At 38.4% G+C, this 14,266-nt stretch overlaps 1 protein-coding gene across 1 annotated transcript in view; it reads right to left on the bottom strand.

Annotated features, from left to right (window-relative positions):
• The window catches only part of MAN1A1 (mannosidase alpha class 1A member 1), a 141,525-nt gene that overhangs the window by 51,484 nt on the left and 75,775 nt on the right, over positions 1 to 14,266 (bottom strand). Inside the window, exon 5 of the mRNA XM_083828757.1 lies at positions 6,693 to 6,787. Within this exon, the coding sequence (XP_083684883.1) occupies positions 6,693 to 6,787 (95 nt within the window). The remainder of the gene's footprint in view (positions 1 to 6,692; positions 6,788 to 14,266) is intronic.

The following is a 14,266-nucleotide window of genomic DNA, read 5'->3' on the forward strand; positions in this document are numbered from 1 at the left end:
TACTTATTTCACAGTGCCTTAGTGAACTGTAGGGAAAGAGTTAGTGTTTAAACCTAGATTCTGGGACCAGACTCTCTTTCCTTTGGCTATAAGAAAGCGCTTGAACTGAAAAAGATACTCTGCAGTAGCAACAATAGGTCCCAAATCCTTCCTGTGCTATTGCCAGAGGGCAGCCTCCCACACAAATTCAGTGTTACAATATTGAATTGGAACTGCTGTTTGAATAATACAGCTTAACCTTACGGGATATCACCAAAAAGTGTTTTTCTTGGTTCTTTTTTTCCCCTCACAGCTAAGTTGCTTGAACTCTCATGAATATTTTTATAACTTCAGATTTTTGTGCTGCTCAGTGGCAAATCAGACACCATCACAGGTCCAAAATATCTACCCCCAAAACTGTATTGATATTTATGATGATAAAATGCAAATTTTAATAACACTCTCAGACCAACTTACTTAAATGTAAGACTATGGAAGAATTATTTATGGACACTCAAAGGAAAAGGGGAATGCTGTTTTTTTCCAGTTAATTATGATTTTAGAATAGTTCATTTGATTTTTGCTGAATATAAGGCACAAGTGATTTAATGCAGAACTGGCTACTCATTTCAAGTAAGACAAAGACAAGGCAAGCAATTTGCTTACTGTGGTATTCCAAGATGTTCTAAAACAATGAAGTTGCTAATGAGATGGCTTATAACATGGCGACACCAGAACAGCCCAAATGCAAAACTATTTTTCAGGTTTATAGCGCATCCAGAACTGACTCAAGAACACTGAATTTGTTTATGAATCAGTAGGTTAACCAGCACTTAAAACAGTAGTGCTGAAAAGATGTAGACTTGGCTTAAGTCATCTTTTCAGTGGTTACTTATAAAATAGAACAGATTTTTTTCCCCTAACTCAAAAAAATATTTCTTTTAATTATTTGTCTAAAGTCTTCTGTAGCCAATGGAGATTTTAGAAATCAGTATCTCTAGGTAAATCATTCAATCCCCAAACATATTTTTAATGCCACACAAATATTTTTACATAGGTGAAGTTCAGCTAGGGTTATCTTTTTACACTCGGTGCTAATACAAATCCACACTGTGATCCAAATGCCTGAAGGAAAAAGTCTGGTTTCAATCAGTGTGTTTGAACACAGTGGAAATCTCAGTGTTTAACTCAATATCCAAATCATATTTATTACTGTTACCACTTTAATTTATGACATCAGTGGAACATTTGCCAAAACCACACACACAAAGTCTTTGTTAAGCATGCAGACTACTACAAGACTACTTTCAGCTGTCTTTTCTAAGACAGCATAGATTCCTTCCTCTAAAATTATGCCCTTGGTAGAAAGAAGAGATAAAATTAAAGATTCTACCTAAATACTCCCTCTACATAGCCCTGCAATGACACACTGTGCAGATAATGTAAACCTTTCCTAATTACAAACCCTTTAAAACACAGATTTATTTTTTGCCAATGATAGTCAAATTTGAAGAATAACCTTTATTTAGCTCTGTAGCCCCCTTTTTTTAATAATTTAAATTAGACACTAGAGTTAATAGAGCAAGGTAGAAAATTTAAATCAGCCATTCTGACTGAATCTGCAAAATTCCTTTCCTTTCCTTTCCTTTCCTTTCCTTTCCTTTCCTTTCCTTTCCTTTCCTTTCCTTTCCTTTCCTTTCCTTTCCTTTCCTTTCCTTTCCTTTCCTTTCCTTTCCTTTCCGTACCCTCTCCTCTCCTCTCCCTTCAAGAAGCTTGTTGATTCACTATGACAAATGAAAGCATGAATCACTAACTCTGTTAAAGAATATAGTATCATACAGGCAACTTGATGCTTAGGAAAATTTTGCAATATCATGCAACAGTCACATTTCAGGCATTTCTGATAAAGTAAGTGGGGGAATTAAGCTTTCCAAAAAAATTTACTGAATTTACATGTTTGGATCCTTTCTTCGTATTTTCAAGCTTTCTCAATGCATTAAGATTCCTTTATAAACTATAAGGAATAGAACGTTAAGTGCATTGATTATGACATTTTGGAAGAAGTCCCAGAACTCAAAGAGAACCATTCTGTTACACACTAAAATCTGTATCTTCTCTTAAGAAAATTTAAGAGTTTTCTTAATGGGACAAGACACTAAAGAGATTTTGAAGGCCAATTTCTATTCCTGAACTGATTTAGTGTATTGGGTTTACGTGGCAAGGTTTTGGTAGCGGGGGCTGCAGGGTGGCTTCTGTAACAAGAATCCAGCAGCTGCCCCATGGCTCCAAAGGGACCCGCCACTGCCCACCCAGAGCTGAGCCAATAAGCGATGTTGTTTGCGCCCTGTGAGAGCAAATTTAAGAATGGGGAAAAACAAAAACAAACAAACAAAACTGCTGTGCAACAGCAGCTGGGAGAGAGGAGTGAGAAAGTGTGAGAGAACCAGCCCTGCAGACTCCAAGGCCAGTGCAGAAGGAGTTGATTTAGAAACAAACTGGTACAAAAAATAAAGGGGGTATTTTCTTTTTCTTTCAGCAAAGTGGAAGGAAAAAGGAAGATCATTTGTGAAGCTGTGCCATGGGTACATCTTCTTGCTCAGAACCCAGGAGGAGGCTCCCAGGGGTGTCTGTAGCGTCGTGAAACTTTCATTCAGCCATGGAGGCCTGGCCAGGTCTTTGGCTTAACTTAATGTTCTGTACAAAATGTGGTTAAACAAACAAACAAATCTAAAAAAAATCAAGAGCAGCTTGTTTTAAAAACATGAAACATGCTGGCCACATCCCAATAGCATAAATACTGCAGTTTTGTCTCTTCCATCCTTGATTACCTACAACTGAGTTAACTAACTACTTTGTTCAAACAATTTAGCAAGTCCTCTGCTATCTCACTTTGCAAAATATGTAATATTGAATGCAGCTCAGGTCCACTGTTAATGTATAATCAGTGCTAAAGTGTAAAAGGCAAAGAATCCTTGGCTGACATCAGACACAGTAAGCATTTTATGTTTATGTCAAGTACATCTTATCACTTCCTGAGGTTTGACTTCAATACACATTAATGAAATTTATTTCAAGCTCCTCCCTTTTGATTTCCATTAAGTATCCCTGCTCTGTACTACTCTATCCGTACCTCATGGTGTTTCCTTCTGGACAGGACTTCTGACAGTCCCTATATCCATCAGTGCTGAAATCAATCACTGAGTGAGAAGAACAAGCACAGTATCCCTGCAGCTACAACAACGCTTGCAAGCAAACTGGAGGTCCAAAGACCCACTTCCAGATGTAATAAATAAATAAGAAATTAAAAAATTAGCCAAAATCAGTCAAAAACTATTTCATAAAGGGAAAGCGTAACTATTTTTCAAAGTTTCAGATGCACTGAAAGGTTATATAACAGATTAATCGTACATAAAAAGCAAGTCAACTTAGTGACTAACAGTGTTGCTACATACTGGCTCACAGGGGATGGACAATCAATAACCTTAAAACAATGATTCAGCTGGTATGCATGGAGAATAAACATATGGAAACAGTGTTCTTTCATATAAGAATGCTCCTTGGTTGTTTATTATAAAGCAGTAATATAATCTTATTGGAATTAATAGGGACTGAAAAAAGATACAGGTTTACTTGCAAAAGGAAAAAAAAGTGATATAGAGAGACAATTTCCATCCAAAAGAGAAAAAAGTATTGTACAGGTTCTTAATCTGAGAAGTTTTTTCTCGACTGATCCAATAGTCTAACAATAAGCCCAAGTCCCAGTTTCCTTTTTGATAGTTTCAGGGGTAAAAATAGGTAGATCTATTAAAAAGGTTACCTGACACTGAGAACATGATGCAAGCTGGGTATTTCTTAAGATTACTTAACTCACTATCTACAGGAGTTTTAATTTCAGACTTTTATTTCTATAAATCTGAGAGGCATATGAGAAAATTACCTAAGCAATCTGATTGCTCAGTCGTAAATTACTTGAAGCTTAAGAGAAAGAGAAATGAAAATTTTAGCATGAAGAAGCCAGTTTGTCATGGCTCACTGAGAACAAAAATAAAGGACCAAGAAGTAATTGTATTTTAAAAAGCTGTTACAGCTGCTGTTTTAGAAGCTCTGAAGACAAAGTAGATAAATAAATTATTCAGGTGAGGGGAATAAATAAATAAATTTTTAAAACTAGCCTTGCCAGCTTGTCCTCCCTATCCCAAGAAGAACTTATCTATACATTAAGAAAATATAAGAATCCACATGATAAGAACTGAAACCTCTCTATCAAGCCACCACCAATTTGTATTCATTCTCCCTCTGCAGCCTCTGTTTGTACCAGTGCTCTCAGCTCAGAATCAGCAAGTGTGATATAACACTAGTTACTGAAAGTAGCACGTGAGCCAAAAAGGGAACTTTAAATTTAGCAGTATAATCAGAAGTGAAAAACAGATGCTGAAGATACAGAGCAATATCAAGAACATCAAAAACATGGAAATGCCGCTGAAATATTTAGAAAGAAACAAAAGGAAATCCCATTAAAAACTACCAACCGAATTACTTAAAAGCTACTTCAGAGACAAAAGGCAATTTCATACAGAAACATACTCAAGAAATTGGCTAAAAATTTTAGCTGAAGAATAAGTACAGTAAACATTTTAATATATTTGAAAATTCAGGTTCCACAGATAAACAGCAAATGTCCCATGGCTTTTAAGTCATGAGGAAAGGAGAAGGATGAAGAAAAACAAGAGAAAAAAGAAAGATGGTAAGACTTCGGGTATATGCCTTTAGTATATGCTAGGACACACACGACAAAAACACATATATATGTTTACACAGAGGCAGTCAAGGAGAGAGCAGGTCTGTCTCTGATACTACAGGATGAGCAGAGAAAATAAACTATTTTGTGAAGAGCATTTGCACAGTGAAACAAATATCCAGCTCATCTGTTAATTCAAAAATAGTCATTTAAAAATAACCACTGACACCCACAATCTATTGTCAGTGTTCTCCAATTTGAAGCATAAATCAAAATAAAATCAAATAAAATACTAATCAGAAATGAGGCATATTAGGTCCGTAATATATTCAGGCTTCAATGGCTTAGCACTTCCTAAGCCTGGATGACAGCATATTTGTTTACGCACGGTATTATGGAAGAGTCATCTATTGAAGGTCAAATCTAGACAGATGCGCAAGGATTCAGAACGAATAACCAAGAACACAGTACTGAATGTAACACTTGCTGCCATAGCAAAGGAAGTTATCTTGGCACAGATCCTCTTCTACTTTGGTTACAGATAAGAAATGAATCCCCCATTTTTTTTTATTTTATTTTTATCACCACCTCACATTGTTTGTGGCCAGGATTTACAATGTCCCACAGCTTTTGTTGTGAGAAGCTAGGAAGAAAACCATAAAGACCCCACAGAATTTGAACTGTTTGCAAAAAACATTGATATATTTGGTAGATGAGGGCTACATAAGACAAATTTTTAGCCTGAAAACCTTACTATTTAAATACACCATGTAGTATAAGGTACTGTTGTGTTGCAATTAGAAATGTATGCTAGGATTTTGTACTCGGAATCTTTTGTAACAGCTTACAAATAAATAAACAAAAAACCTCAAGCCATTGTACAATTAACTTCTACAGAACTCATTAAAAGCTTCTGAGAATAAATCATTAACATGCATGTAAGTAACTACTCGAAGTACAAGGACCATCGCCAGGCACCAGTCAATCAGTCCCTTCAGCGATTCGAAAGTCTGCAAGGAACTAACTCCCTCCTGCACCTAGCACACACACACGCTGTTTGTCTCTCGCCTCTTGCCTCATTTCTGTTTGAAGGGAGGGAGGGTGGAAGATAAGCCTGTCCAAACTCAGATGCCAGGGATTTCTGTAGGACTGGCTCTGAGCAGATTAATGGGAATCCTCAAACACACACAGCCAACCAAGCAAGCATGCCAACACACGTCCCAGTCTGGGAAAAAGGCATATCCATGAATACATATCGAGCAGAGAATGGGGGAAGACGCTGACTGCCAAGGTGAGAATAGCACAGCCAACCACCACCAACAAAAAAGATGACTCCCACACGTACAGAGTGAAATTATCCTTGATTCTCCCCGACAAGCAGTACTTCTCATTCTTGTGATGGGTGATACTGGGGTTTATTTGCAGTATTATGAAAGCTGATGTGTCCTTATGAATATGCAAAAATGAATATGCAAAAACATGAATATGCACTCTACGCACTCCTTAGGAGAGGATGAGGACCAATACGTCATTTGTATCAGATATTACTCTTGCTTCTTGATATACTGCTGAAGGACACACTGACACTCCATTTGAGTTTAAGTAAAAATAAGAGTGGAAGTAGCTGGACACCATACCCTTTCAGAGTAGCGCGTGTCCTTTTGCAAGTACTGTACGTATAACAACACTGAAACCAATGGAGGACTTTGAGAAAAGTGATGAGCAACATATTAACTGACAAGTAAGCAGCAGCCAGTTCTAAGGTGAATAAACGTTATTTCTACATGCATTCTTGTGCACACAATGTAGACTTACTTATATTTCTGCATTTAAGCTATAGAACAAAGGATCTTACATCAGCTTTTACCTAGCTGGAAAGACTAAAATTGTGAGGAAATTGTAATAGTTCTGAGGCAAAGGACTTTTCAACACAACTATTTTATATGCTCTTATCACCAAAAATCAGTTGTTTTACCTCTTAATATTAAGCAATGCCCAAGGTATCCCAGTGGGAGTGTTGAAAGCAGGTAGCAATTTCTCTCCAAGCTCCACTGCCTTCTTTCGGAAAATCTGGAAGTTAAGAAGAAACAAAGTGTTGGAAAACGCGTTGCAGTTCCCACTAAATGACGTCTCAGCACAACAAAGCATCCCTGTTATTTCTTTAGTGCTGTCAAAAGAAACAAAACAGCACAAGTAGTTTTCCAACACACAAAGTTACAGTGGGTAGGGGGTGCCACGGACTACTGAAGGAAGATGACACAGTGAAGACAGCCAGAGAACCTGCGCCTAGCATGACCAGGAGACGTAAACCAGAGACACCAGTGAGGCTGGACCTGCTCTAGTTTGCACAGGACTGCTGTGCGCTGGAGGAGGGCTTCAATAGCCGGGTGCATTGCTCGGTCAATGCTGGGTGACACACAGCTGCCTGCCCAGGGCCACACGTCCTCCACAAGTGCTCATGGCAATTGGATTTGTTAACAGTGTGCCATGGGGACCTGGGCTGGATGGCCACATACCTGCCACATGGTGGATGTGCACTGCACAGACAATCTGAGGCAGAAATCAAACACAATGCAACTCTCCCCCCCAACAAGAGAAATGTCAGCATAGCGATATTTTTGCAGCACCACAGTACTTATGGACTCATTTGGCTTATACCTCGATGGGCGTCAATGCCATGATTGACTCAGAAATCAAAATTTACTCCTACAGGTAACTGAGAGTTAACTGATCTTTAGCACCTAAAGAGTCTAAACTTTCATCTTTTAAACAAGAAGGAGAAAGACCTTGAATGCTTAACATATGCCCACGAGAATTACAAACAATTTAACACCAGGAACTTTTATGTTCAGAGTAACTGTTATAATACTACAACGAAGAGGATTTTGCTCTCCTTGGTCTGCCAGCTCAGCTCAGGTTACATTAGCCTGACTTTTGGAGCACTGAGCGCTTTAGTAAAAAGAGTTTCTAATTAGAAGCAAAATTGTTCCAACTTAAATATAGCAACCTATTTAGTGATCTCAGTATTTGGATGTGAAAGGCCTACTTGCTTGGAATTACACTGAAATCCCATGCAAAACTGAAAGGCATTATCCCAGGTGTAATAGCCAGAATAGCAAAGTCACCTTCATCATCCCGTCTTTCTAATAATGTCTCCCTGCGGTTCATTTTTCCCCCCTCAAACATATTGATGATGAATTTGTATTTATTTATTTTTAGAAATCAATTTGTACACTTGATGCATCTCACAGTGTAGCCAAGTACAGTACAGCAAATTTTCGGAAAAGGAAAACAATGCACAGGAACCCTCTCTATATGCTTAAGTGAATGCATAAAGACATTTACTGGGCAAAACGAGGTAACAGAAGAAATTTCTTTCTACATAAATGAAATACAACTTTTAAAGTCCCACTTTCTAAAATCCACTTCGAGTAAAGCTCTTTATTGTTTAAAAATATGTGATCAGGAAAGAATTTAAAGCTCTGAGACAATCACGTTACCAGAAAGAACCTCCAAAAAACCCCACTGTCTCTATATGACAGAGGTTTCTCTGAAAGTAGTCTCAGTTTTGGAATTACAATGTAACTCCAAAATTTTGAGGGAGGTTACAGAATTTGAAGCTAAATTCTGGCTGTAGTCAGAAAACTTTTTTGAGTAAAGTGCATGTGAGTGCTGGAATAAACCTGAAGTGAGGCAACAGGGAAAATAATTTGCTTGGAAATCCCTTCCTAATCCATGTTATTTCTGACTTCCCACATCACTGATTGTGTAGATTCTGCCAAGAATTAATTATGCATTTGGGATCATCAGGCAGCATATAATTCAGTCTCCCCAAGGGTTAAAACCTTGAGGGACATTCAGGAAGAACAGCTGGTGCAGAAGAAATCTACTAATCCCTTAGTAGATTTACTGGAGAGGAGCAAGGGACCCCACAAGGAGCACACAAGCTTTCCCTTCATTACACTACACAGTTGCATTTGTTCACTTGCTCTATTAAACCTGAATCTATGTTTTGCTCTTTCAGCACGAGAGGCTTCCTGGCATTTTCACAGTATATGAATCACAGGATCACAGAATGGCCGAGGCTGGAAGGGACCTCTGGAGATCACCTAGTCCAACCCCCCACCCCCAAGCAGGCCCGCCTACAGCACGCTGCACAGGATGGCCTCCAGGTGGGTTTTGAATTATCTCCAGAGAAGGAGACTCCACAGCCTCTCTGGGTAACTGTGCCAGGGCTCTGTCACCCTCACAGTAAAGAAGTGTTTCCTCATATTCAGCCAAACTTCCTGTGTTTCGGTTTGTGCCCACTGCCTCCTGTCCTGTCACCGGGCACCACTGAAAAGAGTCTGGCCCCATCCCCTTGACACCCTCCCTTCAGATATTTATCTTAGCACCTCTGCTCTGAAACACTGAAGCACTCACAGGAGAGCGGTCGTGACAAACCTCCTGAGCAATGGGTACCCAACGTTCCTGAGTCCTTGTAGCAGCATCTGTCTGCTGTGCAGCATAAAGCCAGCCCTACATGTAAAGCAGGTAGATGTTTTATTTTATGGTATGTGATTGAAGATGAAGATTGTCAATGTGCCATACACGCTCTTTTTGGACTTGTATTTAAGAAAAAGAGGAGATCTCTCTTTCAAAGGCACATACTTGTTTAACCCTAGCAGTGGCCGCAAGAACAGTAACTAACCAAGGCTCCCTAACTGCTCCGTTAAAGGTTGTATTAATCCTTCACCATTAAAAAAATCACATGCCAACTCAGCAAGAAGTTCGTTATAATAATTGCTTCTGGACAAAAATGTGACCTTCTAGTTTCTCAATTAAATATTTGATGTATAGCAATAGTGTTTTAATTTTGAATAGTTCTACCAACTTTCACATGTATTTTTTTCTATTCTATTTTATTTATGTTATAAATTAACAACCTGATTTCGTTCAAAAGAAAATTGCCTACTCCAGATAAATGTCAGAAATAACAGTTATCCAAAAATAAACACATCCGACGTGAAGCAGTAAGGAAATACTGTTCCATGTACAGATAAGCAAGGAAAGTCAAAGCCACTCATGATAAGGACAGAGCACTGAACAAGCTGTTAGTGCTTTGAACAGATAGTGAAGTTGGGCATTCTAACTGCTTTCTTTTCCCAAATGTCTGTCTTCCAATGTAGTAAGCAATCTGAGAAACAGAAACCAAAAATGAAAAGCAGCTAGAAAAACAGACCAGAAAAAATGATTTTTAGACCTTCTTACAATTTTGGAGCAAGCCCTGAAGTGAAAATGCACTTCTTGTTTACAAGACAATTTCAACAAGTTATTACTAACGCATACTAGTGATTTTCCTTCCCTTTCCAAAGTTAAAATAAGTCAACTGCAGACACCATCCAATTTTATCTCTAGGGCTAATTTAACATGGCTGAACAACTGACTACCAAATCACTATCTATCAAGCACAACATATAGGCAAGAATGACAAGAACACAACACTTTGTGAATGACTGAACGCACTATATGGCAACTTCACACAGCAAAATTACACTCTTTCAGTGAGGGTAAGAGGGTGAAGACTAATAAAGGAGCCACACTGTTTTTCAGTTTGAGGCTTTAAGAGTTGAAAAATGATAATAGGGAAAACTAGTGTTGGTTGTAATTACTCCAGACCAAAAACTTCTAATATTAGACAAGAAATAGATGTTGTACAGGTTAAGATATTTTTATTTTCAGTTTATAAAAATGAATAAACAATAGAAACTGCTTAATATCTCTGTTGCTAACATGAATTTTAAATTTTTGCCAAGCCCTAAACTCTCCCCACTCCTACTGAGTAAAGTCATTTTTGGTAAGCAAAAAGTATGATACCCATTACAGGGATGTACAGGAAGGCAGAAATGACAGAGCACAGAAAAAGTTAGGACAATTTATATAATAAAGGAAAAGTCTACTGCAAATTTTCCCATCATAGTGGTTATCTTGAGAGGCTCAGGGACTTTTTCTGGCCTCTCCTCATGGATGCTCAGCCAGCAGAAATGAAGGCTTACTTAGACAAAGTAGTCTGTCTGGATGAGACCTGGTGGATGTTGTCACAATCCTATGCCTGCACCCACCCTTCATCCACACCCTCTTATAAAAAAAAACAAAACAAAACAAGAATAGTTCTTCTAAAAGTCTACAAATCAATTCCAAGACCAACTTGACTTACTCCACTGCTCTATCATATCTGGAGGGCACACTTTTTCATTAAATGAGACTGTGGTGTTATTTACTTGATGTACCTCTATCACTTCATCAAGTAATAAAAAGAGTAACCCGCACCGACAAATCCCTTCTTTTAAGTGGAGGAGTGAGAGGAAAGTGCCGTGGCTAACGTTAAAAAGGAACCAAGCCACTAAAAATTGCATTTACGTTTAAGTTGACTACATACTATACCCTAGTAAAGAAAATCATTCTTTGAATCAGTGAAGCACTGTGATTTAGGGAAAAATAATAACTGAAAAGGGTCAGAAATAGAAGACCGGTATGTAACACTGTTAGGATATATAATGCTTTCTCAAACATTTCTCTCTGACCTCATTTTTTTTTTGTCAGAAGACAGATATGGGACACAAGATGATCCCTCTTTTTAAAATCAATGTCTTAGTAATATTTTTTAAAGTTTATGTAAGATCTCTAACATGCTTGTATAATACTGATACTCACTGTGTGAGTATCTGTCCTGTGCAAGAATATCTCCTCTGTAGAGTAAATGCACAGACTCCTTCACACTCAGCAATCCTACTCAAAATTAGCACTAAAGCAAATTAGATACTTACTGCAGTCGTATAACAGATTATACAGAAAACCAAGTTGCTACATTTTCCTCTGAGATCTCTGTTTATATTATGAATCATTGGTTAAAACAAGCTCAGTGCCCTATAAAGCAGCATCTTTGTCTTTGAGTTACCAATCTCAAGTGCTTTACACAACCAAAACCCACTACAAACCCTGCCACTATTTCTCCAAGCCAGCATATCTTTTAACAACGTTTTAGCACTCGGTAATACACAAAGAAGAAATCCATGTCACTGCTCTGCACACTTGGCTTTCCTGTTCTTGTCTGCTCATTCTACAGCTAACACACACATCAAGTCATTGAGCCCACTTATCCAGTGAACAAAACATTATTTTCTCACTCCATGAATCATTCTTAATTATTTTTTAAATACATATAAATATTTTTGGCCCTCATTAGAGATAGCAAGCTAAGAGGTTTAGAGCTGAAGCCCTTCTCTGAGCACACTACCACTACACAAGCTGCCAGGAGGTATGCTTTTGCACAGCATCATACCTATGTGTGTCATGATTCCCAGTGCCAAGTCATGGACTTCCTCAGTAGCTATCATCTGCACCTTTCATTCTAGTAAGACTGCTAGCATGATTACTGAAAAATGTAAGGAAAGTAACCACATTTGCATATACAGTACTTACACCAGCAGTTTTCCTGCAGCAATTCTTATCCTAATAACAATTTCCCTATTTCTCTCAAATATGACCTTAATTATGTAAGGCACTCTTGCTTAGAAAAGCAGTTTGGGCATGGGACTGTTTTGTTCTGCTTTCTTTTTGTCACTGATGCAAATACTGAGGTTTTGGGTGTAAATCAGGACACAAACTTCAGATGAAACAAAGTTGTGAATTTAATGAACTACGTTTTCCAAATAACCAGTTCATTTACATCAGTTACTCACATTCTTTACACAATCCTGTGGCATGCAGATATCAAAAGTATGTTTTCTGTTGTTGTTTTTTTAAATGGCTTTAGAGAAAAATGCCTTCTCTTTTAAAAGAAGTCAAACATTCACAGCTGCATTGCTCATGCTAGAAGACCCAATCCCACAATCAATGAGATTTTGCAGACTGTTGTGTCCATTACAAAATCTTATTAGTGTTCCCACAGAGAAATAAGGATCTGCCTGCAAAGGTGCAACTGTAGGACTAAGACCAGAGCTGTCATTCGGTGCAATATTGACTTTCATTACAGTGAAGGAAGGTTATCTTCCCTGGATAAACAAAAACATTTCCTCCAGCTAGAATGACAAACTCCTTTGAAAATGTTAGATTACCTCATCACAGATTTAATTGCAGTTGCTAATCAGGAAGAAAAGAAAACACAGGAAACAAAGAAATATCTTAGAATTGTATGATGCACATGAAATTTAAAAAGAGCATTATAAGTTCCATACCAGTGAAGCCAGAAGTTAATTTTTAACTGCAATCAGAGGAAACGATCCTAATTATTATTTTTCTAATTGACAAAGACATTTTCTCTTCATTTCTAATTCTGTCACATTAAGCATTTTTCATTTTTGTTTTATATTTACAGATAAAAACTGACAAGCCACTAAGTAAGATTTATTGCTTTCTTTCCTGTACCTGACGGCCTCTCCCAGTGGGGTAAGGAATGAATATTTCAGTGCAAAAGCAGCAAACAAGAGCAGAAAAATGAACACGGACAGGCTGCTTTGCTTCTCTTCAGAGCACTGAATAGAAATCCTTTCAGTCTAACAAATGTTGATTTAGGTTTAAAGTGATCCGCTAACAAAGGAGAGCTCTTTTAGAAGAACTTGCTCTAATACATTGTTCACTGAAAGACAATCCAGGATTTTTGTTATGCTTGTATTTTATTTTTACAGTGAAAGATTGGAAATGCTACAAAATTATTATGCTCCACCTGAAATAACCCAATAGTATAGATGAATAATATAAGATGTATTATTCTACTATCTTCAAGTGGTATGACACTTGTCATATGACGTGAAACAATTTCCTGCAAAATATTTTCAGTGTTTATGACACATTGATAAGATACCTGGTCGCTTACATTAACTCTGCAGCAATTATCTGTTTTACAGTTGCTGACACCTTGACAGTAACAGGTGGTTTGGGGCTTAATTTCAGTCAGCCCGCACTTACTCCTGGCTGAGCCAAGTCAGTTATGCATGATCTGTGCTGCAAGTTAACAACATTTCTGGACCCCAGCGTTGTAATGAGTCACGTCGGCGTGGAAACTAGTACTGGCAGAAGGAGACCAAGAGACCATCATCTAGGACTTATGCAGCTGCAACTGCATTTATTATGCAGATTTGGAAGTGCTGGAGAGCCTGTTTTGAGTGTTTTCCCCTGTAGCAGCCTGGGTTTGGAAGCTTAGCCAGATGCTGGAGCCTGCTGGCAGAGGCACAGGGCCTGGACACGACACCCTCCAGCACCTGTGGTACCTGCATCTCCTGCACCACATCTACCACAGGGGTGCCTGCGGCCTACTGAGCCTGGGCAGGGAAGAGCTGACTTTGTGCTGGAAACGTAAATCACCACCGTTTCCTTAAAAGCACAAAGAAGGAAACAAAGCATGCCTCAACTTCCTTAAAAAGCGTGTCTCACCACACGCACAAATAAGAGTGTTGACTGGAGGGAGCAGGGTTTTACTTCAACAAGGATTTCCACAAGCAAGCTGCCCCCTCGCTGGCCATGAGGCAGGTTTCTCATCCCGCAGGGATGCCGGCAGAGGGAGCACACGTG

This window comes from Anser anser, assembly GCF_964211835.1.
Source record: "Anser anser genome assembly, chromosome: 3".
Lineage (NCBI taxonomy): Eukaryota > Metazoa > Chordata > Aves > Anseriformes > Anatidae > Anser > Anser anser.